Here is a 24,378-nt window from a genome sequence, read left to right on the forward strand (position 1 = left end):
CAGGGGGAGGGGGACCCCCGGAGGCCATCTTGGCTCAAGCGTCGGCCCCTAAATAAAAGCCAGTAGTGGCGTCTCCAGTCCCTGATCAGTCCACTGTAGAGGACGTACATGACAGAGGGATGCATTGTGGGTAAAGTGCTGGGGTGATGGGTCCCTCTGATTTTTTTTTTTTTTTTCCTTAAATTAACATTTCAACACTTTTCTGCTCCGTTTCCTTCAACCAGCGCTTAAAAGCAAGACGTATAAACTCATTTTCCTTCACAAATATCCAACTTGGTCATTTTTTTTTTTTCCTCCAACTTTCAGTTCCAACTTTTTCCTCTTCTCTTCACCAGTCAACTTGTCTTTTGCCTTTTTTTTTTGTTTCTTCATACTTTTGTCCTCACTTTCTCCTGGGTTCCCTCACGCCTCTGGTTCAAGTCAGAGGTTGTGCTGACCACAAGAAATCCAGGTTAGTCTGACCACAGCTTCCTGGTATCCCAGGGCAATGGAAAACAAAACATGGCTACGGTCCTTCCTGGGTTCTGCTCCACTGGCCGGTGCATGCAGGGTACGGGGAGGAGGGTGGGCGAGGGGAGGCGGGGCTGAGGTGCCTGAGTCTGACAGTGGGTACGTATGGGGTGCGTCCGTATGCCAACGATTCAAGCGTGTGACTGAATCCGCTCTGCTGTGACCTCAGAATCCAGTCGACAGAATCTTGGGTTCTGCTGGACTTCCCTCTTTGCCTGGATGGGTTCAAGAAAACAAAGTTAAAATGACTATATTGTTCACTGATGTGGCTAAAAAAAATCAATGTATCTGTAACTTTGATCCTTCTCGCTCACCGTCTCCTGAGCCGCGATCCAGAGACGGTGTCCTGGAGACGGTTGCCGAGCGACACTGTTGGTCTTCTGACTCCTGATTGACAGAAGGCTCTTTGAGGGTTTTTAATAGTTTATGATGGGCATTCTCTATTTCCTGTAAAAGGGATGAAAATGCAGAAAAGCCCAAATTATACGAGTACAACATAATTACACCAACTGGTGACGAGTGAAAAAAGTGTGTTTGTGTTAAATCAAGTGAATATTAAAGGCAGGATGAGCAGGATTTGTTGGCTGCTGTTTGTAAACACAACATTCAAAGTTGGCCCCTCCTCCTCCTCCTCGGCTCAACGACACCAGAGGTGCTACACTGCAGTGCAGCACTATGTCGCTACAGTTATAGAGTCCCAACTCTCACACCCTGCGCATAAGAAAATACAGGCAGAGTCTGCAGATGAGTGTGTCATCGGTGATGACTGAGAGGGATTATTTTTGTATGAGTCTATTCATTGTTTTTTTGGGGGGGGGGGGATCCTACTCATTCTGCCTTTAAACACCATTCTAAGTGCAGCATGGACACACTATTATAAAATGTATAAATAAAAGCCCCAGTGGCTCAGCTTGTTTCCTGCTGTTTTGGGCGGAGCTGCCTTACTGACCCTTTAAGAAAATAGATAAAACTTCTGACAAATAGATGCTAAAACATAGAAACAAAAGAAAGCAAAGGACACAGTCTGTTGTGTAAATTATTTTAAAAACTAAGCAGGAAATTTCACATTATAGAGTAATCTCATATCACATAAGATGAAAAAAAAAATTGAATTGGAGAAGGACGTTGCATTTAAACAATGAGGTTCTCAGTGGAGCGCTAAACCCAAGATCCAGTGAGCACGTTCCAAAAATATGAAAAGGTAGCACATCTCAAATTTCCTAGTCAAGGAGGACAAAATACAAACATTTCACCTCTATTTATCATCCCAACACACAAATAAGCCTTGCTAACTAGTTAGCCCATGAGCCCATAGTTCCCATGCATGAGAGAATATAGAGAAGGGGAGACTGCGTGATAGACGGAGAGGGAAGGGTGAGCATAAAAGCGAAACTAAAAAGAAATAACTTTTCTTTTCTTTTGGTCCATATTTAATAAGATGAAACTCTCAACCACACTAAGGTAGTGTACTGTTAAGAGCTGAAATGAGTTTCATCTCTTGGACAAAGCGTGTCAACCTTCTTGCAGCAGGTGACGATGACGTGCTGCTAGATGTATACGAGGGGGGAACCTAAAATTTCCCAGAAGCCATCGACAGCACAATTTATGCTTTCTGTGTTTAAATGGGAGGAGAGATGACGGAGACAAACAGATCATCAGCCCTGCATTCAGACAAAAAGATCAACATGGCCTCCCTCTTGTTGCCACTTTAACACAAACTCACCTTCAGCTGACGCAACTTGCTCATCAACCCCTCGATGTTGAGAAAAATCTCATCCACGTTTTTGATCACGTGACTCTGCTGCCCGGCATGCGACTGTCCCGTTTCCTCTTCCTGTTCCGTTTGCATAGCCTCTGATTGGTTGGGCTCTGAACCGCAGGCCGGCGTTGCCTCCTCTGACTGCGTCTGTGGTGCTATTGCTCCCTCCAGAGGCTGAGGGAAGTGGCTGGCTGTAGGGGTGGGAGGGTCGTTGAGGTCGTCGGTGGCGCTCTCTCCTTGTTCTGTAGGCATTACCAAGTAGAAAGTGTTCCCTAGAGCGAACACAAAGCGTGTTAGTGAGTAATCTCAAGAGTAAAATAAACAACTGTAATCTTCTTTTCAATTCTATTCAAGTTGAGATTAAATTCTGTGTTTATCATCTTGCTGAATATTAATTTCTTAACAATATAAACACACAAAAACAAGCATAAAAACCACAGCGCTCGACCGACGTGGTCATCATTACCCTGCGTAGCGGCCTCGCTTGGCTTGGATGATTGGTTGGAGAGGAGGCTGACATCACCAGTGATGCCATCGGGGACAGAAGAAGAAGAAGAAGAACCCGCAACCACAGCTATGCAGAGGATAGATGTGTGATGAAGGGGGGGGGGGAAAAAAGTGTGTGTTTGTACGTGAATGAAATAAGAGAGGAAAAGGAGTTACGGAAGAAAGTGAGATATTGGAGTAAGTGTGTAATTGTGTTGTGAAGAGCAAGCAGACAAAAAAAAAAAAAAGGGAAGAAGAAGAAGTGTGTAAGAAACAAAATATTGAATCACCGAGTGCAGAGAAAACATGCAGAGGAAGGTAGAAAACTAGATCCACAAAAAAAAAAGGGACACACAGCTCACTTTCAGTTCAATCAACTATTTTATTTATAAGAAATGATGCTTTTAATTTATAAAACTATCTGAGAATTGAATGAACTGAGAGTGAGCAGCCGATCCTGAAGCCAATCAAGAATAAAAAGGTGATGGATCGATTATTTTTCCCCGTTACCTTTCCTTACGACCTGAACGCCGGGCTGCTCCGCGTCTGAGGGCGGAGCCTCTTCGGTCTCGGCCTCCCATTCGTTGGCGCTGAAGTTGAGGACGGTCTCCAGGGACTCCGGCCGCTGACGTTCCGCGAACGAGCTCCTTTCATTGGCCATCTCGTTGGTGGGTGTGTCGTCTGAATCGTGACTCCAGGCGTCCTCTTCCAGATCTCGTAATATGAGCTGCCTTAGTGTTTCAACTGTGATGGTGTAAAATTAATTAGATTTGGGATTTTGAAAGATTAATTACTGGATCATTTACAGGAGAAGAAGCAAAATACAAGAATTAAACCACACGATTATAAACTGAAAATCTAAATATATTCAGCTCATGTTTTTACTATTAAATACAAAGATGAAAGCTTTTTTTTTGCAGAGATGATGATGTCATTTCTGGTTTCTCCTCACCGTCCTGTAAAGCCGCCTCTGCAACACCAACTGCTTGTCGTTCGCCGCAGATGAAAGCTCCTGATTGGTCCGTAGGTGTGTCGGCTGAGAGCGCGATGTCGTCGTTGGAGGAATGAGTTTCCATGGAATCGGACTGCTCTGTCATAGAGTTGTCTGGGAGATTTCAAACAGTTAGAGGTAAAGTTAGTCTTTGTTTTAAGCCATAAAACAAAGTTTCATATACATTTAGAGACAGTTTTCATATTTGTAGCTCTCCAGTATAAAGCGCTTCTTACCTGTGTAGACGTGACTGCTGGTTGAGACTGGGGATGCGCTGCCTAGACTGGGGGAACTGTTGGGAAAACACATTTATACACAGGAGAGAAACAAATGAGAACACACTCTCCAGCCAACACATTCCTTTATTTAGTATTCATAGATATCACATTTACTCACGATATTGGCATGGATCCGTGATTGATCAGCGGTGATGAACCGCCAGATGATGCGATGGTCTTTTCAAGTAAGTCTTTCCAGCTGTAAAACAGAAATCAACAAAGTCTCAACACATCCTGCAAATGTACAGCACAGCAAAATCAAGGTTCCTGATACGTACTGAGGCTAAATATAGAGAAACTTACGTGTTTTTCTCCGATGACGTCCCAGCCGCCAGTTCGTAGATCTGCCTCTCCGTGGTGCTGATGACGTAGAGGGCTTTGTTGTCTGGAGAGGAAAAAAAACCCCACAAGATATAGACATTTTATTATCGGGAACACAAAAACGAAGTACAGTGGTAACGCCTTGATACAAAGGCTGTTCTGTAGGTGTGACTGCAGCCTCACCTGTAGCTACTGAGCGCACTAACAGCGAGTCCAGCTTCACCAGAGGGCTGAAAGAGGTCTTGCTGTCTCCGCTGCCTCCTCCGCCTCCACCCAGCCAGCGGGATGGATATCGCAGCTGAAGCCTGTCGTCTGGGGCCCTCTGCAGCAGGACCAGGCAGTCTGACAGCAGCAGCGCTTGGATCTCTGACGGAGGGATTAGGGGACATGTGAATAAGAGTTATGAAACCAAACTGATGAGACTGTGCCGTGTCACTGCAGGGATACTGACCTAACTGCTTGTCTTTGCTGACTTTCCAGGTGAGGGGACCTTCATGGATCATTTTCTTAGTGCTCAAGTCCAGATTCTGAGAAAGAGGAGTAAAAGAAAGCTTCTATTACAACATGAACAATACGAAAAAGGAAAAGAGGAGAGAAAAAAAAACACAAAAACAAGCATGAACTGTTTGACTACCTTGAACTGAGGAGCAGCATCCAGCCTGCGTTGGTATTGGCTGAGGCGTTGCCGGTGTTCCGTTTCCCTGACGACCTCGTTGACAGCCTGCAGTATCCCTCGGCAACACGCCTGGGCGCGCTGGAGTGCCGGGAGGTCCGCGGAACCGGCTATAGGAGAAACACAAAAGATATCCGTCTTAAAAAAAAAAAAAAAAAAAAAATCACATACTTTTATGACACGTTGATACGACAGATCTCCTGATTCGCTCACCGTCTGTGTGTTTGAGGATGTTGTCCAGCAGCAGAGGGTACTTCGTGAGTCTCTGCATCTCTGACACCAGCAGGTCTTTGAGCTGCAGCCTCCGACAGTGAGGACTCGCCTCACACTCCTGAATAAGAGTCAACAAATCGACATGTAAAGAACATGACTGACTAACTATGATGGAAAAGATCTAGAGACACATGCTCTCTACGTTGTTCTGCACTTTTTACAGTGAAAGGAAACAAAAAAGGTGTTTGAAATCCTGCTCCCTCATAGCCCAAAGCACAACTACTCATACAACTAATATTAATAATGCTAATAATCATCTTGGTAAATGTAGAAAATCTACAATCCTAAGTGCGACTATAGAAATTACAGGTAAAATCAAGAAGATAATCTTGTTTTCGGGGGATGTTTTCGTTGCATGAGCGTCAGGAGCACACGAGCGTTTGTCGCATTTAAGTCCGAGCGGGAAGTGTGTGCGTCTGTACCTGTATGATGTGTGCGAAGCGAGGGTCTTTACGTTGTTTGTTCTTGATGAGCTCCAGAGCCTGAGACTGCTGGCTACACAGTTGGGACGCCTGTTCCTGAAACTCCTCTCCAGCAGCGCCCTCGAACTACAAACACACACAAAAAACACTACTGTTAACATCCTACATATACAAAAAGGAGAATCTACAGCAGCGGTTATTAAACTCACCCTTGCCAGCATAACGTCCCCGATGTTTTGCACGATGGGAGATTCTCTTCGTTTCTTCATCGCCTCGCACAGACTCGCTGCAAAGAAACGATACAGAGGCGACGGTTGGGGACTACATTTTAACTGCTAAGTTGGAAAATGCTAATTTGTCCCTCTTAAAAGGAACGTTCAGATTAAATAAAATGTCATTCTACCAATAGGATAATAAATAAATCTTCCAAAAACACATGAAAACAACATGATATAGTACAAGACAAACTAGTCAGGTAAGATAAGTCATGTGACATCATAAGCATCCATGACTGAAAATTAACCCCAGAACACATATTGACACAGTAAAGCTACAGCCTGAAACTACACTTCACAGTAATAACCTTTGCCTGGTATTTGCTTTGCTTATTATTATTTACGTAGTAACATACAGCCCCGAATACATGTTGACTCACAGTACAACTCCCTTTATTGTGCAAACAGAAATACTAGCAGAAGAAGAAGAAGAAGAAGAAGTAGGCAGTGACGGTACAAGAAAGGACACAGTCATGCAGAGGTTCCTCAAATTTTCTGAATGTTTCATTACTTAATTAAAAAATATTCTAAAACAGTTGAACACTATTAAAGGTCAAATTCTTCTTAAGCCAAAAAAATTATTTTTAAAATATGAAATACTTAATTATACCTATAATTACAGTGCAAGAGTGTTTTCTTTTCATTTCTATACTGCACAGAATTCCACATACATGTGTCACATACATATCCACAACATATATACGTGCACAGACTGACCGTGGAGTTCATAGACTTGGGGCAGGTTTGGGAAGATGCAGGCCAGCTCCTCAGAGTTCAGCACAGACCTCATCTTCTGGAAGAAAACCTGATCCAGGACTCGCAAGGTGCGCAGGTGTGACGCCTCGGTGGTGAACAGCTCTGAAGAGAAAGTAGGAGACGGCAAATGCAGACGGTCAGGATCATTTAATCTGAAAATCTTAAAATTCTGATCATATTAAACTGTCCGTGGTTATCCGTGTGTTCCGAATTGAAACTCGTACCGTATATGACGGCCTGTCTTTCCACCTCCTTCGGGCTGAGCGTGGCGAGGAGCTGAGGAGGCGCCGTCTCTTGCCAGTTGTGACCGTCGCACACGTCCTCCTCCAGCGCCCCGGCGTCCGGCAGCAGGGCCAGCGGTGAGTCCACGCTCCTGCACAGTCACCAAAAAACACAGAGGAGATGGAGCGACGTACACGTGGAGAAGGAGGACAGATGGAGAGACAAACGGAGAGAGAGAAACAAACCTGAATTCATGATGATCTATTACCCATCTATACCCATAATACTTTGTGTTCACCTAACCTTACGGTGAAACCTATAACTGAAAGATGCTGAAAGCTGGCGTTTCTTTCTTGTGAACTTTTGGGGACGTCGTGAAAACTCACCTGCGTCTAGACCGAGGGGTGAATGGGGGTGTAGGGTTCTCTAGAGACCTGAGTTTGAGAGAGAGAGTGGAGAGAGAGACGGCATGAAGTGAACTTCCGGGGGTGTTTATGAGTTATCTAGTTTAGATTCCTTGAGGTTTATTTAATTGACGACATATCATCCCTTCCCGGAGGATGCCAAAACATCTGAATCCAAGTATAATCTCTGAGAAATTTAGAGAAGCTTCCGATTGTCTTGGTGAATCTTTACCGTGCGGAGCTGCTGGACGCTGATGACGAGGCGCTGTGATGCAGCGGCCTGAGGCCCGGGCCCTCCCTCTCCTCCCCGCTGTCCTCCATGTCCACATCACTACGCGAGCGGGGGACAGACTCCGTTCCCGAAGTGACGCCCCGCCGACGACCTTCGCCCTGAGCCTTCAGCGACTCGCTGCGTGCCAGACGCACTGAGAACGTAGGACTGGAAGAGAGAGAACGTAGAATATTTTACTAAATCAGTAAGAATCAAAAGCCTTCAATGAAGAGCTAAGACACATATATATATACAGTATGTGATGATGATGAACTGTGAAAAACATCTGGTCATGTCAGAAAGACCTACCTGTCCATGCTGTCTTCTCCCAGGCTGCTGGAGGACAGCCGCTGGGGGTCAGCAGGGTCGCCTCCCTCCTCTCCTCCCGTCTCTGTGTTGTTCTCAAACTGCTGAATGATGTTCCTCACGCTGCCAGGACGGACTGCACACACACACACACACACACACACACACACATATCATTGTACGGTAAGTTAAAACGGCACAAAGTTTAAAAGAAGAGAGTTTAAGATGAAAAGCAAAATTGAACAGAAAGTACGTATATTGTGTGAATAATAACAGAGCTGGGAATGTTTACGGGAGAGCAAAATCGAACTAAAGAGGAAAAACAAAAGACAGAAATACCTTCGGTGGGTGACAACGGGACATGGAATGCTACGAAACCAAAAAACGAACCAAACAGAAACAATGAAATCAGAACAACAATACACAATGAAAATGACATAAATCAATAAATAAACCTGTAAACAAAAGAACAACAAGAAATCAATATTATGAGACAAACACAGCGGCTGAGAACATTAACACGTATGTGTTATTGTGTCAGTGTTCCAATACTGACTTTTGACAGATGTGCTCACATTTGCATGTTTGATTGTACGTGTGAGCATATGAGTGTGTGTGTGTTTGTATTTACTGGACTGGGATGTGGTCCGGGGTTTGCCGATGTATTTCAGGATTGGATTTCTCTTTTTGTCCTCTCCATCTTTTTCTTTCTTCATACCACTCAGCTGTGGAGAAAGAAACCAGTAATTCACATCATGTAAAGAAAAACAACTTTGTTTTCCTCTATTTATTTATTTATTATTAGACTTTTGTTTCCTGTTTGAAAGTGGTTTAAACTTCCACTGCATAATTATGAAACCTTCATTTGTAGAAGTGGAATTTCAACATCGTTTAAAACGATTGTGACATATTTTCTTTTTACCGGCTTGCATTTTGTTTTTCAGCAGAAAGAGGCCGCTACTCTCACACTTTACCTTTTTGGTCTTTAAGAAAGCGAGCCACTTTTCCTTCTCTGTGCTCAGACCGGGGAAGACCTTGGAGTCTCTTAGCTTGATGCCAGAATGACGGAGATACAGGAGCACAGCCGACGCCAGAGGAGAACTGAGGGAGAGGAGTGGAGACAAAGAGAGAGAGAGACGGAACAAACATGATGGGGGGGAGTGAGGAGAAGAACAGAAACAAAGAAAAGGTGTAAGAAAGAGTTAAGAGTTAATCGCTCAGGCAGGTGTTGCTGTTAAATCACTGCAACAGACGAGACATTTTTTTTTACCTCCTGTCTTCTTCATGCTTTGATCTGGAACAGAGAGAAAAACATAAAAAAGCTGTTAACTCCCTCCGCAACACTTTCAAAGAGATATCCAGTTTAATTCCTCAAAGTTAAATCCGGTTCATGCAGGTGCCAGCGTAAGGAACAGACGGCAGTAGAGCAGTCATGTGACGGAGATAGGTGTATAAAGTCAGTGGAGTAAATGTCATGTGGTTTCACGGGTTTAATGACCTTTGTTATGATAAGATTTGTGAGCCGCTTCTGCTGCTTCGTAATAACTTTTTTTTTATTGGTCACCAAACATCTGACCCTGTTGCTAGGCAAACCTTGTTCACCTGCCTGAGAGAGTGTGTGTGTGTTGTGATGTTAACATTCACTGTGTTATGAATGAAAACTCCTGTGTAATTAGTTAACGGGTAGATTTGGGCCCCGAATGATTAACAGACTGCTGCAGTAATGGATGTATGCATGAAGCTACCTGTGGTCTCATGTTAATGAGGCTGAAACGATTATTTGATTGAAATTAAATTAATCAGCAACTATTTTGATAATCGATTAATCATTTCAGTCATAATTCAAGCAAAAATGCCAAATGTTTTATTGGTTTCGGCTTCTCAAATGTGATGATTTGCTGTTTTTCTTTGTCATACAAGACAGTAAAATGAATATCTTAAGGTTTAGTCAAACAAAACAAACAATCTGAAGAAACTGTTAATTGCAGCCCTACATGTTAATAACCTTCCCGACAAGCAAAACAATATGATCTTCTCTAGAGTGACAACTTGTCCATGCAAATTAACCTGAAGACGCTGACAAACAGGATAAATATTACGCAACAGCAGCATATACGAGTAAGTTACAGACTCACAGTATCTCCCAGAGGGCGGTGACCTGTCTGTCCACCACCTGTCTTTCTTTCGCCGGGTCTCCGTCCAGCTGCAGAAGGTCTCCTTCTCCGAACAGAGAGCCGAGGCCCATCATCTGCTTGTTCCTGTTAAGACACACAAACACAAGCTTATTAACGTGAGCTCCTGACTGACATAACTAGGTATCTTCTCTTAGATGGGAAAACCTGTAGATAAAACCATTTTAAAGTGAATAACTCCCAGAACAAACAAATCTTAATTCGTGTACCTGTAGTCCTGTATTTGGTCCTGGATGTCTGGCAGCACCTCCTGCTGCAGCTCAGACAGAGGACCTCTGATGTCCTCCTGTGCGTGTAGTCGACTTTCTGAAGGGAAGATGGACAGAAAGTCAGCGGATGCAACTCCTCTCGAGCCGAGACATACAGTAACACAAATAGTAAAGCCACGTAGTTCAACCTTGAACAATTCAAGCTTCAAGGTGTCTTTGATATACGTCATAAACACACAAACATAATCATGCAACACAAATGAAATAATTCCACAACTCAACTAATCTTTGGTTGTCTTACCGATATCTGTGAGATACTCCTCTCGTGCTTTGATTTTCAAAGGCTGTAAGAAATAAAATTAAAAATGATATTTTTATGTTTCCAACTGCAATTTGTTAAAGTAATAAGATCAGAAGCAGAGCTTATAAACATATTCTGTTATTAGTAAGTATATTTTATGCTATAATAGTGGTTCTTTGCCATATCTGAACTGAACCATATCACTTTTAACTGAGTTGAGTTCTGTTTTGCTGACTGTAATTGTAAAATAAACACCGATACACAGCAGTAGCCAAAACTGGTATCAAACTGATAGAGATGTGTACATGTTAAGTTAAGAATCATTAAGGCACGTTGGCACATACAGCGTCTGGGTCCAGGAAGTGGGAGCAGATTTGAGGTGCTAGTGAGCGGGCGTCTTTCGGACTGGAGCCCAGGTACGCCTCCACCGACAGGTAAAACAGCTATTGTGCACACACACACACAAACACAAAAAAAACCATAGAATGCAAGACAATTAGTAAGTATATTATATTATTATACACACATACCAGACAATAGCATAATAGGATACTACAATAAAACACAGATATAGATGAGAGATCTGATCGAGTGTTTAATTTTGCGGATGGTATAATTTTTACTGTAGACTCAAGAAATAATGACATTAAATTGCAGATGAAGACAGAAAATGTCATTTTTATTTATACATTTATGAAAACTCAGATAAGAGTATAGAATATGTAGTCAATTTTATTAGTTTATCAGGAAAATTCTATATATATATATATAACTGTAAATTTGAAGAGATTACTCCCAATTTCTCCTCCTTTTAACAAACTGTTTTTTCTACTAAATTACACAAAAAACAAAAAAGCCTAATCTACAGTATATATAAAGTTATTTAAATATCATATAAAAGTCATGACCTGATAGTGACAGGCTACAGATAATACAAAGACTGACTGAGAGAGAGAGCAGATGGAAATAAGAGAATATAAAACGACCTCCATCTGTTTCCTTTGTTTGGACATTTCTTCTCAGTGACAGTAATGTCTTGTTCTAATCTAGTATAAAATAATAACGCTGACTGACCAGAGGGTTGGGGTCCAGAAGCTGGGTGAAGACATATCTCATGAATACTGTCATGTGTGCCGGTCGTGACTTCAGCAGCTCGATGTCCTGGAACGGACCGTCCATCTGAGAGAAAACAGGAATAACAGTAAAGATGAAAGAATCGACTGAAGATCACATCAGCGTGGATCCGTTTGACACACCGAATGAATCCTTCTCACCTCGTTAAAAGCATAGCAATCATCCTCTTCGTCCTCCTCCTCGGGGCCGATGATCTGGGCCTTGCCGCCCTTTGAAAACAGATGCACACACACACACAGAGTTCAAGTAAGGGAAAGCACACACACACACATATTCACACACACACAACCTGCTATTTTTTATTCTTATAGTGTACGTGCAGCGCTCCGTGCATAAGTGATGTGAGATATGAACTGAAGGGTGTGGTGATCAATCATTCTGTTCTCAGTCTCCCTGCTGGTCTCATAGACTTTCTATGAGAATCACTGTGGTGCATGGCAAAAAAAAAAAAAGGAGAGAAACAGATGAAGAGGAGGATATTCTCGGAAGGAGAATAATCTTCGTCATGCGGGGGTCCGAGTGGTTCGGTGCACAGCGCGACGGCCCCTGTCTGCACGGCTGTATCTGCGGTTACCGACTCGGTGGCAAATGTGAACATTTAAAGTTAAAAAATATGAAAATGCATACAAGTAAATAAAAATACAGAAGATAGATTATGTAAAGGTTACTCTTCCTTTCATTCTTTCTGTCTGGCTGTCTCTCTTCCTCTATCTTGAGTTAATAATACACAGATACTTATTTAAACCAGTGTGAACGGATGTAATAAGTCCTCAGTTTCACTTCAGTAAACTGTTTTTGCAAGAGGAAATTGCAAAATCCTGAAAGTCACTTTGTTTTAAGCAACTGTGTGTGAGCTTCTTATCGATAAGAACGTCTGTTCTGAAGTAAATGCATGTGCGTGTGTCCATCTCACCGAATCAGAGAGGGTGTGTGTGTCGGAGTTCTGCCGTCGGTGTAGGGGGGTCCTGAAGGAGGATGAGGGGGAGGAGTGGGGACTCTCAAACGCCTGGGGAAGGAGGAGCAGGAGGAGGAGGAGGAGGAGGAGGAAGGGAGGAAGGGAGGAAGGGAGGGAGGACGAGTGGGACGGGATGAGTGGGGCCATCGCATACACAAACTCACAATCTCACCAGTTTATGAAATGACAAGATTTGCGGCCTACCTCCAAGTCTCCTTCGCTCGAGTCCACTGATAATCGACCTGCCGGAGCACACAAGAGATTTTAGCAGCGAGTAAGAATATAAATCAGCCTGTTTGGTGGATATTTCCTATATAAATAACTTAACGCTATTACAGATGTTCATGTTTTTACTGCACATGGCCTTAACGGGAAGTAATACATAACCTTGGATAGCGTATCCCTGACAACAGGGACCCAAATTAAATCATATGTGGGCCTTCATAGAATCCAGGAGCAGTGCCATCTATCAAAAAAAAGGATGTAACCGACGAAGAAGAGAACACTTTTGGACGTCTCAGGCCAGTTATTTCTGGCACAGATATGACTATTATCATGATATCAGTCTATAGGCACTGAGTGATGCTGAAATATCTGTTAATTTTATGCTTAAGTGTAAACAACTGAACAACACCAGAAGTAAATGAAAGGTAGTGTTTTATAAGAATGTAGTACTGACAGTCGGAGTTGAACGGGTAAAAAGATAAGAGGATACAAACCTTCTCCTGCTATGACGTAACTGGTGACAGATTCTGACCGCGTTCCCTCCTGGAGAAGCGAAAATAATTGAAAGCGTTTGTTATTTTCCTGCACCGGCTGTGAAGGTTAATTTGCTTACAAATCAGTATCGGCTGCAGGAGCTGCATGACATCAGATGAGACGAAACAATTTCTGTGTCGTTAAGAGCGATCACATACAGAGTGTGGATACAGTAACAGCTAGCAAAATGCCCTAAAATGTCCTATCCACAACATTTCCAAACTTCTGAGCGGAAAATATGCCAGTAAAACTCATTTTTTTAATTTAATATTCAGGATTTTGGTGAATGTGAGTGAGTGTGAATGAGGAAAAACATACCAGATCTTGCTGAATCTTAACCCTGACTTGGTGAGCTCTCCTCTTGGCACTTTCGATCCGTTCCTCCAGAGACGACGACGGGTTCCTCAGCCGCTCCTCCAGTAAGTCCTGCGAATCAGTCAGTCTTAAAAAACTTTGTCCTAACCGCTTACGCAGGTGACATGATGCCACTAAAGAAGTTACAGGCAGACTATCCAAAAATATAGTAATGTGATTCATGATGGCTTCTCTATTTTCTTGGCATCTACAGATCAGAACCGCACCCTAAAGCGAGTAAGGTTTCAGTCCAAGCACTTACTAAAATACTGGGACAGCATATTTGTTCGTGTGCGAGCGTGTACCTGTAGTTCAGTCTCTTCCTGCTCCAGCATTTTCCTGAGTATCTGAGTGGCATGTTTCTGTACTTCTGGGTCCTAAAAAAAAAAACACATTTACAACAAAAATTGGGGTTGTTCTCTTTGTCTAAAACGACATATTGTCAGTTTTGAAGCTCGTCATCAGTATTCGAGATACTATCAATCCTTGACACTCGCCTGTAGTGGTTTGGGTCCGGTGATTCTTTGGGAAGGGGTGCTGCTCAGTCCAGAAGGCAAGGGTGGAGGTGGAGGGGGTGGAGCCTCCCCGCCTAGTGACATCCTTTGATTGGGTGTGAGGTCAGTGGGGAGGGGCTCTAGTGGTAAGGAGGCTGCTGAAGGGGGTGGCCCTTGTAGTGTCAGAGCTGCATAAGTTCCAGCTGTGAGATTGATGAAAGAGATTGTATCAAATAAAAGATATTTTTATAGAAATGATATTAAAAAAGTACAAAGTTTCGCTCTTATTTCAACAAGTTTTCTGGACTCACATTTGATGAGCTTCACAACCTCCTGATGGGACATGGAGGACACCAGCGAGCCGTTCACCTGAGAGTAAGGAAGACGAACAGAGAGGAAAATAAGCGACACCGAAAGCAGGAAGATGCCAGTGACTCTCGGATTCAGTTTTGATATTACAAAGCAGTAAAAAAAAAAACCTTTATGATTCGATCCCCTTCTTGGACCCCGGCCTTGACTGCTGCACCACCTGCGAAGGATGAGCGACAGGCATACAAGTGAGCCTCGCGCAGAACGAAGAAGTGTGATTATAATGTAAGCCGCGTGTGCGTGTGTCTCACCTGGTCGGACATTCTGCACTAGCTTCACTCTCTCACCGCACACTGTGAAGCCGAAACCCAGCTGGTCCTTCTGCACGACCACGCATCTCTGGACAAGACCGGGACCTGGGAGAGGAGGAGGACAAGAAGGATGTAAAGGGTGTTAAATGTAGTGAAATCCTCAACCGATCTGGAAACAAACAGATAAACCTGGTGCAGGGGGAAGTCGAATTTACCCGTACTCTCAGCAGGGAGTTCAGTTGTTGGCTCCCTCTGTTGCGTGGCGGAGGATTTGCGCTCCGAGTCCCCGATGGTGAGACTGCTGAGCCTGAGTTCGAGGGATTAGAGACAGAGTGGCTTAACATGAAACGTTACTAAAACAGAGCATTTCAATTAAAAAAAAAAAAATGCTCTGGGATGGCTGGTTGGACTGGGAGAAATAATGCAGAGAGGCAGGATAACTGAAGGAGAGATACATTTTTTAAAAAAAAAAAAGTGATGGAACAAACCACGGAAGAAAGAAGGGAAGCTTGCAATTGTAGAAAAAAAAGAGGGAGGTCAGGAGGAGAAGATTCAAGGGAGGAACATGGTCCGACGTGGGGGTAGAAAGAGCGAGAATATGAACAGTAGCGACGAGAAAGCAGTCGACAGGAAAACTCACCAAGCAGCGAAAGGGCTGAAAGCGAGCGATGCATGACAGATAAAGAGGGGAGAAAGCAGATAAAAGGGGGAGGAGGGGGGGGGGGGAGAAAGGGTAAGAGAAAAGAGAGAGAGAGAGAGAGGAAAATTCAGATGAACACCGATCCTGAAGCAAAAGAGCACAGAGAAACTGACCGAGAGGAAAAAGTTCAAGTCATTCCCGCGCCCTTTATACTCTTACAGATTGTAAACACTGAGAGCAGCCTTGACGTCCAAGAATATATTTAGCTAAGAGTGTATGACGCTAGGACACACTGTAAACATTGAAGTGATTTGGTATTCTTCCAGAGGTCCAAAGACCGGTTGGTTTAAAGTAACTCATTTCAGTCTGACTCTATCTAGTTAGATTTATTGTGAGTTATAAAGATCTGGAGATATCTAGCTATGGTACCTGTACAGTCAATAAAAGCCAAATGATAAGTCAATAAATGGACACTAATGGAAAACCAATCGACAACAGATTGATAGTAATCTCACTCGAGTTAAAATGCCAAACTTTTGCTGGTTCTAGCATCTTAAATGTGTGGACTTTTTCACCTCGTATTCGATACTTTTAGCGTCAGACGAAACTGACAATTTTAAGTGACAATCTCGGAGATCTCCGTTTGCTCTCCTTGGTGGCCAGTCTTTCAAATCTCAATATATCAAACCAAAAACTATCTGAATGGACAGATCTGTTTAAGTGTGTTCACCAGAATACACCCAAGTAGGGCTGCGACTAACAATGACCTTCATTACTGATTAATCTGTAATCATTTTCTCAATTAATCGATTAGTCGTTTAGTCTAAAAAAATGATGAAAAATTACCATTTCTTAAAGCTCACGATGCCACCTAAGATGTCTTGTTTTGTCCTGACCGACAGTCCACAACCCAATGATGTTCAGTTTACTGTCATATAGGACTAAAGAAACCTGAAAATATTTATGTAAAAAAAAGCTGGAACCAGAGAATTTTAGCATTTTTTCTTTATAAAAACAGTCGCCGATTAATTTTCTGTCCATCGACTAATCACTTTAGCGACTGATCGTTGAAACTCCACGCCTTCGCTCGCCCAGGTAGTCAGAATTTCATATAAACTAAATCTTTAGGAATGCATCGATCCAATCCACCAAATCAGAATCACCTCCAGTGTTGACTTTTTTAAGTGGATCGGCCATGATGTGACCGTTCCACGTTAAATTGTTTCTTAACGTGCAGTATTCTGATATGAATTAAAAGGACATTGATTCAATCGCTGCATGTATTTTAGTGCCACAAAAGCAATCCCTGAGTTCTACACGGTGAGACATGAATTTCAAATTTGGGAAAAGAGAGCACTGCTACCGGATCAGTAGATACTCTTGAGTTAGGTCGGTGAAGACTAACTGGTGACAGAGTGAACTAAACAGTTGGATCGGCGCATCCCTGGATGAGCTATGACACATTTTGAGCGTAGAAAATGCATTTTCTTTGTATACACAATTTTTCAGTGCTGAGTGCCTGTTGCCAGTTCCGCCTACAAGACGCCCTGAAATAACAAGAGCAGCCACTGAGAGATTTACTGCTGCAGCTGTACAATCTGTAGGTGTGATCAATCCCCCACCCCCAAAAAGAACCCTGACACAAGCCCTAATCAGACAGCTGTCCTACCTGAACAGGTGGGCGTTTTTCTTATTGGCTGCCCTGCTGTCACATGACACACACAGACACAGGAAGCAGCGGGCATGTGCACGAGAACGAACACACACACACACATACACACAGAAGAAAAAAAAAAATTGACAGCAGGAGAAACAGGAAAGACACATAATCAAGACAAAGAGACATCAGACAGATGATCACTATAAGCACAATGTAGGGCTACCAGCTCAATGTGGTGATGACTGATGGTAACACACGGGATGAATTACAGTACATCGAGTGTTTCGGCAGAGGCAAAGCAGGTGTAAAATCACAACACGACACTCAAGCGACCAATGGAAATTGGACACTGAAACTCACAAATGATAATCTAAACATTGCTGTGAAATCTTTTGCTTAGTGTTGGTTTTTTGAGTGAGAATTCCCAGACTGCTACTTTTGTCATGCACACAGTATTATTCTTTCTTCTTGTGCCAGAGGGAAGTCTTATCAGCTCCCAGACAGTACACAGCCTGTATGACTCGTTTTTCCTGTGGCTGGACTGGACCTCAGTCAAATAAAGACTGATGTGGGAGCTACATTTTTAAGCAAGGCACTGAGACATACAGTCTGTCTGGGTGTAAGCAGATGTGAGGTTCCTACCTGTCCAGAGTAGAGGTGGGTTGGCGGAGACTCATGTCTGCAGCCTTGTGACTCTCCTCTGCTTCCTGGTGAGGGTTCAAACTCTGTCACTGGGCCTCTTTTATCCTCATCATCATCGTCGTCGTCTTCTCTTTCCTCTTAGGTTTTAAGTCCACACAATGGGGCTCTCTGTTGTGCTTTGATCAGACCTTCAAGCTAATGTGCATCAGCTACTTGGAAGCTGGATCAGATCGGAGAGGATGCTCCTCATGTTCCCATCCACCCCATCCAGCGATTCCAGTTAGGGCGTCAGTAGGGTATTAAGAGAAAGTGCTGCTCAGGCTATCACAAAAGTAACATTAGTGTATGTGCAGGTGGAGTGGTTAAAAAAACAAAACAAAACAAAAACTGATGCAGTGGTTCAGCTGTAGTGGAAACTGGATAAAGGGCAGCCTGCTTCCTCAAAGATCATCAATCATGAATGAATGAATGGCTGATGTGTCTCGCTGTGCTCCAGCAGGTCAACAACTCCCCATGTGTCGGTTGTAGTGTTTGTGTAAAGCTAGTTTAATTAGAGATAACTTCAAAGTAACACGCATAACAGCAAACACTATCTTGGGTGATATTCTGTAACACCTTGTAAGAAAATTACAATGCTAAACCTTGGATGTAGTTGTTTACATGTGTGACTTGTGCCAAGCTAAATAATCCCACACAAGCTAAGCACTACCTTAGTGTCGCTCGTTTCTCAGTCATATGCTTGCATAGATAAGGTTTAGATCTGACGTGAATGCCCAAGGTGGTTTGATAACGTTTGATAACTGTTTTCGTGTATATTGCTAAAGCAAAATTAACCCATACACACAAAAATAACGTACCTCTAGTTTGATACGTGAAAAGTCAATCACCACACCACTCCAGCACACTCCCAAGCTAACTGTAACTGGCAGATTTTTACATGCTAACACACTGTAAACAACAGACGCTACAGCTGGATTTCCATTACTCGCTAACGAACTAGCTAGCTAACTAGCAGGCTAATTCTGCCGTTGGGCTTATAAAAATAAAAATAAAAACGTCGTGCAGGATGAAATATAAAGGTGCTTTTCAAAATATACTATCTAATCAGTTGACTATGGAATGATAACGACCATCTGAAGCGGCCTGCTACGTCCAGCTAGCTTTCACTAGCTCTGCGGGAGGGTCGATCTCGACCCGCGGCATCGCGTTGGTGCTGAGGCCGACCGAACGCGCTGTGTATTCGGCTTTCAGCTGCGCCAACGGCTCGGTCCTTTGGAGCTAGCCAAGCCAACTAGCTATACATGCAAGGTGAAAAGCCAGCAGGGCTACGTCTGCATGCGAATGGAGGATTATAGAAGTGGACAGTTCAGTTAAATCCCGGAGTCCAGTTTTCCTGCAAATCCAGACACTAATGCTGCATGTTAGCCAGATAGCTAGAAAGCAATACGACTCCAGCAGGTCTTCTCTCCAAAACAAGTGGTACAATCAGGATATTTCTCTCTCTTTTAGTCTGCCAGAAGACTCAACGGTTAATAGCAATCTTTGTTGCATTTATAAACTGTCATTTTTAGTCCCAGATATAAAAATTGTGATCTCTGCTGTGTTGTTATCCTGCTGTCTTGACTGGCTGCTGATCCACCATCATGTCCTCAAAGATCACGGACACAGCAGCGCCCTCATCTGGATGGACTGCGGTACTGCAGGCAGTTTCTCTGACCGCAATCTCTCGATACTACAGATTAGGATCCAAGTAAAAAAAAAAAAAGAATGAGCATTTATCTTGAAGCTACATACTATAAACAACATGTAACAACACGAGTAATAGTAAAAAGTAGTCCATGAGAGAAAAAAGGAAAAACCCTCTTTCAATCAGTCTTTACATGCTACCAAATGGCAGAACATATTCAGACCAAACATAAGAAATACGCCTCTAAACATTTTTTTTAATGTTTTGCCTCATTGACAACTGTCAAAATATATTATTTATGTGCTTTCCCTGATCGTTTGGTGCTGTCTTCTTTTTAAAAAATCCCTTCAACAAGCGGCCTGTAATGTAACTTTTCATTTTCTGACAATGGCTGAGACATTTCCAGCTGTTCAAACATCCCTGAACTCAACATTGTTGAAACAGTGACAGAGCAGAACTCTGTAACCACAAAACAACGTTTTTCTAGTCACTATAGTTCCCTTTTTATTAGCCTATTTGGGGTGAAATAGTCCTATGCCTTGAATCACACCAAATATTCATATTTTGTGTTGATAATCAGTCATAGAGATGTAATAATGAGCAATTATTCTCACTATTAACTAGTTGGGTGCAACAAGGCATCACTTATATAGGCTAAATGTTTAATTCAACTACTATTAATTGTCATATTGCATGTTTTGCACGTTCATTTAAAAGCAGACCTAGAAAAAACTTCATAAAGTCGACTAACTCTTGCTTTTCACCATGTCTTTAGCTAAAAGATTATTCCTGGTTCACGATCAATATCCCAGAGTGATCGGAATTTGACGTTGACTCATGTTTTCTTAAGTGACGCAATGTGAGATATTGCGATGACCTTACTTTGGTTCGCAGATGGTTTCAACACTTTACCAAATATGGCAACTTCTGGGCGTGGGATCTCTCTGCTGTGAGGTTGGAGTTGAGGAGAGAGGGGATGCGCCGCCAAGAACTACGCACGGTGTTTCAGCAACTTTAAGCTTCCAAAAAACATGAAAGAGCCTAGAAATCGGTAAGGTCCATCTCGAGGCTGACTTTTTTTTTCTTCTTAGATAGTTAATACAGAAGTTTAACAGCTACTAGCGTTTATCACGGTCTATTTTTGGCACGATTACAATAGCACAGCGCTGGGTGCGGTATGTCCGCTATTTGCAATGGAAAACCGCTTATCACATACTTCTTATTTCAGTCGAGGCTCACCATGTGTCTGTTTTACAGAATATGACACGTAAAAAGAGATTGTATCTTGTGTGATATCATTATGATACTGCCACGTCTTCTCTCAGCCTAGAATTTTTCTTTTAGAATGATGTGTACAGATGTTTTAATAAGTTTTCACCATCTGGAGAATCATTTAACGCCTTTATAAGTGAGAAATTGTCACATTTAAGCTACAATAGTGATATACAGTATCTCACAGGTTTGTTAATATTAAGCATCATCTCTTAGGCATGCATGGTATGCATAATAGCAAACCCAAAGAAACTAAAATTTGGTTTCCTGTCAGCAGCAAGGGTAAAAGGCCACAGACCACAGAACCACACCTCTCTACCAGCAGCTTTGTTTTTTTTCTTGCTCAGACATTAACTGGCATCTCTTTCAGTAATGAAACTGGGTTTAACCTAACAGATTTCAGCGGAAACTTTAAGGTAATGGATCAAATCTTGTGTTAAACAAGAGGTTTTTGTATCATACACTGAAATCTTAGCTGAAAAAGAGCAAACTCCAGGTGTCATTCTCTTTGTGTCTGACGGAGATTGGGTGCTAATTTGATTTTGTGTGTCAGTTCCTGCAGACATGCTATTAGCTCATCTGAGCTGCTTCCTGGGTGTGTGTCTCAGTACACAGAACAGGAAGTGTGGTATTGGAGTTAATGGCTGGAAGATTTATTAAGTTAGCAGGGTTTGCATTGGCAGAATGAGGAAGTGTGTTTTTTCTCTAGGAATGATGCTTGCATGAAAGATGCACCGTGGACCTGTATAGTAGCAGTCATGGCCTTCCTGTAGCATCTGCACCCACAGTACATTAGGATATGATCAGAGTAATGTGTTAAACACCAGAAATGCAAGAAAAAAATGCAACAATTCTGCATTTTTTGACCAGATTTGGCAGTGTTGAGCCTCACAAATGTGTTATTTTTGTTTGATTATTTTGAACTACTTAAATACAATTCAATGCACACCATTGCAGTTTGGACACTAGAGGGCACCAATATCAAACAATTTAGTGCCATTTTAGACTGAGGGACTTTCCAAGCCCTTGAGATTTAAAAGCAGGCAAACTTCCACTTCCTGTATATGATATATCTACCCTGCACAGGTCACAGCTTGAACAGCAAACCGAGGTTCCTCACATGTTCCACAGTCTTTACACAACTTTAGTTTGAGCCTGGACATGTCAGTTATAGATGATGAAGTTCGCAATAATCTAATTAGAGCATTGGTGTTGCAATTTTTCACTTTATATTTTTGTTGTTTATGTAGATCATCATTTATGACTTTTCATGATTCAGAAGACCATTTCCTCAATACATTAGGCCTTAATTACCCCATAGACAAAAAAAGCCTGTTGGTAATATTCAGCAAAAATAGAGAGTAAATAAGACAACAAGTAGGACTGAATACTGAGCATTTCTACAACATGGGCTGTTAAGACTTAAAAGAGGAATCATAAAGTTAGGGCTACAGCATTTTACAAATTAGAATAAACTGACTGAAATTTCTACTCAAGAAATAAAGCCCCATATAATGTTTGTGTTTCATTAATATACAGTAGTGCCTTGCTTGCATTTTGCATCAAGATAGTCCAAACACACATCATCACTTCCACAAATGTTAGTTCATTTTCTTCTGATCAGTCTCTTTTTTTATTGTGTCTCTGCAGAATATATGACAAACATCAACAGAGCATGTGAAAAGCAGCCAACACAAGATCTCACATTCAGTAAAAAAAAAAAGACTCATCTTAACCATCGTTGCACTACAGAGGTCACTTTCAGCTCCTGACTGACTTCGATAGCCCATCATGCCACTGATTGTGTTTCACACTTCCCAACTGCTGTGGGTGCGTTTAGCCGCCCTGCTGTTCACCTGCGTGGCGTTCAGTGTTGCAGCACATGGAGCCTCACTTCCCCACGGAGGCATGGCTGACTGGTGCATCTTCTGCTGGGCGTTCAGCTTCGCCTGCACCCTACTGGTCCTGCTGGTGGAGCAGTTTGGCCTCCAGGCCCGCACTCCAGTGTCCTGGTCCAACTTCCCCATCACTATTGCCTGCTATGCTGCTCTCCTGTGCCTCTCTGCCTCTATCATCTTCCCTGTCTTTTACATCAAGGACCAGCGGCTCTACGGCGAGGTTCGCGACTATCGCATCGTCTCCACCGTCTTCTCCTGCCTAGCCGCGGTAGCCTACATGGGGGAAGTGAGCCTGACTAAAGCGAGGCCGGGAGAGGTGGCGGGATACATGGCTACAGCTCCAGGCCTGTTAAAGGTGTGCCAGACCTTTTTGGCCTGTATTATCTTCATCCTGGTCAGCAACCCTAATACCTATGAGCAGCATGCAGCGCTCAAGTGGTGCATGGCGGTGTACTGCATCTGCTTCATCCTCTCCATGGCTGTGGTGGTGCTGTGTGTGGGCGAGTGCACCGGCTGTCTCCCCATCCCGTTCTCCAAGTTCCTGTCAGCGTACGGGCTCCTGGCAGTTATCATGTACCTGACCGCTACCATCATCTGGCCGGTGTTCCAGTTTGACAAGCAGTACCAGCGTCAAAGCCAAAATCCAAGACTAATCGCAGTGGCGGTGCTCACTGCGGTCAACTTCCTGCTTTACCTCGCTGACCTGGCCTACACCGCCAGGCTGGTGTTTGTCACTGTCTAGGAAGAAAGGGAATAAAGGAGGGAGACGTATTGAGTGATGAAGAACAGAAAAAAAGAGGCTAAGAGCTTGAGTGGCTTTGTATTTTTGACAAAATAGACATGAATCTTTCTCTTTGGTGTCTAATTATACAGTGTGATGGTTAAATGAGATGTCCTGTTGAAACAAGGAAAGCTCAAATGGCTCGCTTGCAGTATGTACATGCATGTTTGAGTTTAAAATAAATGCCTAGATATCTGCAATGACAGTATTTAACCTCGAATATGAGTTGCTATATCATAAAAGATAAGAAGATGAAATATTTTACATGATAGTGTGGAAAAATCAAAGTTGGCATGTAATGCTGTTAGAATCCAATGAAGTCAAAGACACTGGAACGCAGGAGAAACGTATTTACTGTATCTGAGACACACAGAAACTCTTCGGTTACTGATGGGGAAGCTTCGTTTGCAGTACATGGACACTTTGATTTCATCACAACCTAAAACATAGATTTCTTCATTGTCCTTCTTATTATCTTTTGTTTATAACATTTTGGAAAAACACTTTGTTCTTTTGTCTTGATAACAAAGTATCAGTATTGAAAGATTTGACAGAATGTAATTTGAGCAAATAAAGTTTTTAGTTAAACCAATAAATATTTTATTTGAAAGCACATGTGATTTGTGATTTCATAATGTAGTTAAAAAGACAATAACAACATGCTATTGTTGCTCCATGTATCACCTTTATGGAAACATACTTGCAGTTATGTAGCAGAGTCAGGCAACTGTCATTCTGTACTTTTTTCTTTACTGACATTGTGCACTGTGAGATAAGGTTCTCTTATCCATAAGACCCCCATACAATAATGTCACATGCAGACATTTAACTAC

At 42.6% G+C, this 24,378-nt stretch overlaps 2 protein-coding genes across 7 annotated transcripts; one reads left to right on the plus strand and one right to left on the minus strand.

Annotated features, from left to right (window-relative positions):
* Positions 1-256: 256 nt before the first annotated feature.
* arhgef11 (Rho guanine nucleotide exchange factor (GEF) 11) lies at positions 257-19,597 on the minus strand. 6 transcript variants are annotated; one of them, XM_042400611.1, is made up of 42 exons: positions 17,908-19,597; positions 17,275-17,310; positions 15,187-15,272; positions 14,966-15,070; positions 14,825-14,874; positions 14,657-14,714; positions 14,349-14,548; positions 14,157-14,228; positions 13,816-13,923; positions 13,458-13,506; positions 12,943-12,980; positions 12,697-12,789; positions 11,924-11,992; positions 11,724-11,828; positions 10,994-11,092; positions 10,650-10,692; positions 10,349-10,445; positions 10,083-10,205; positions 9,218-9,241; positions 8,922-9,048; positions 8,579-8,672; positions 8,287-8,316; positions 7,951-8,083; positions 7,603-7,809; positions 7,353-7,400; positions 6,969-7,117; positions 6,706-6,846; positions 5,923-5,999; positions 5,714-5,839; positions 5,232-5,349; positions 4,980-5,128; positions 4,797-4,872; positions 4,529-4,711; positions 4,328-4,409; positions 4,143-4,223; positions 3,983-4,038; positions 3,708-3,860; positions 3,266-3,499; positions 2,736-2,843; positions 2,234-2,541; positions 825-957; positions 257-725 (listed from the first exon to the last, which is right to left on the minus strand). In XM_042400611.1, exons 1-42 carry the CDS (start codon positions 17,940-17,942, stop codon positions 676-678), a joined length of 4,353 nt encoding a protein of 1,450 aa, XP_042256545.1. In that variant the 5' UTR covers positions 17,943-19,597; the 3' UTR covers positions 257-675. The 6 variants fall into 6 exon arrangements, with proteins under 6 accessions (XP_042256545.1, XP_042256544.1, XP_042256543.1 ...); XM_042400610.1 differs by having other exon boundaries at positions 15,181-15,272; positions 17,275-17,307; positions 17,908-19,596; XM_042400609.1 differs by having other exon boundaries at positions 15,181-15,272; positions 17,908-19,596.
* A 909-nt stretch (positions 19,598-20,506) lies between these two features.
* myadma (myeloid associated differentiation marker a) lies at positions 20,507-24,158 on the plus strand. The gene is made up of 2 exons (XM_042402073.1): positions 20,507-20,645; positions 22,517-24,158. The coding sequence occupies exon 2, from the start codon at positions 22,658-22,660 to the stop codon at positions 23,504-23,506; it is 849 nt and encodes a 282-aa protein (XP_042258007.1). The 5' UTR covers positions 20,507-20,645; positions 22,517-22,657; the 3' UTR covers positions 23,507-24,158.
* The last annotated feature ends 220 nt before the right edge of the window (positions 24,159-24,378 follow it).

Source organism: Thunnus maccoyii, chromosome 22 (assembly GCF_910596095.1).
Source record: "Thunnus maccoyii chromosome 22, fThuMac1.1, whole genome shotgun sequence".
In the NCBI taxonomy this organism is placed as follows: domain Eukaryota; kingdom Metazoa; phylum Chordata; class Actinopteri; order Scombriformes; family Scombridae; genus Thunnus; species Thunnus maccoyii.

What these genes read in the sequence shown, in the direction of transcription:
- arhgef11 (XM_042400609.1), bottom strand. Translation starts at nt 17,942, where the DNA reads ATGAGTCTCCGCCAACCCACCTCTACTCTGGACAG. An exon ending in GGTTGTGAAGCTCATCAAAT is followed by an intron (nt 14,549 to 14,656) that starts GTGAGTCCAGAA and finishes TCAATCTCACAG; the next exon opens with CTGGAACTTATGCAGCTCTG. An exon ending in CCCGTTGTCACCCACCGAAG is followed by an intron (nt 8,084 to 8,286) that starts GTATTTCTGTCT and finishes GTGTGTGTGCAG; the next exon opens with TCCGTCCTGGCAGCGTGAGG.
- myadma (XM_042402073.1), top strand. Translation starts at nt 22,658, where the DNA reads ATGCCACTGATTGTGTTTCACACTTCCCAACTGCTGTGGGTGCGTTTA.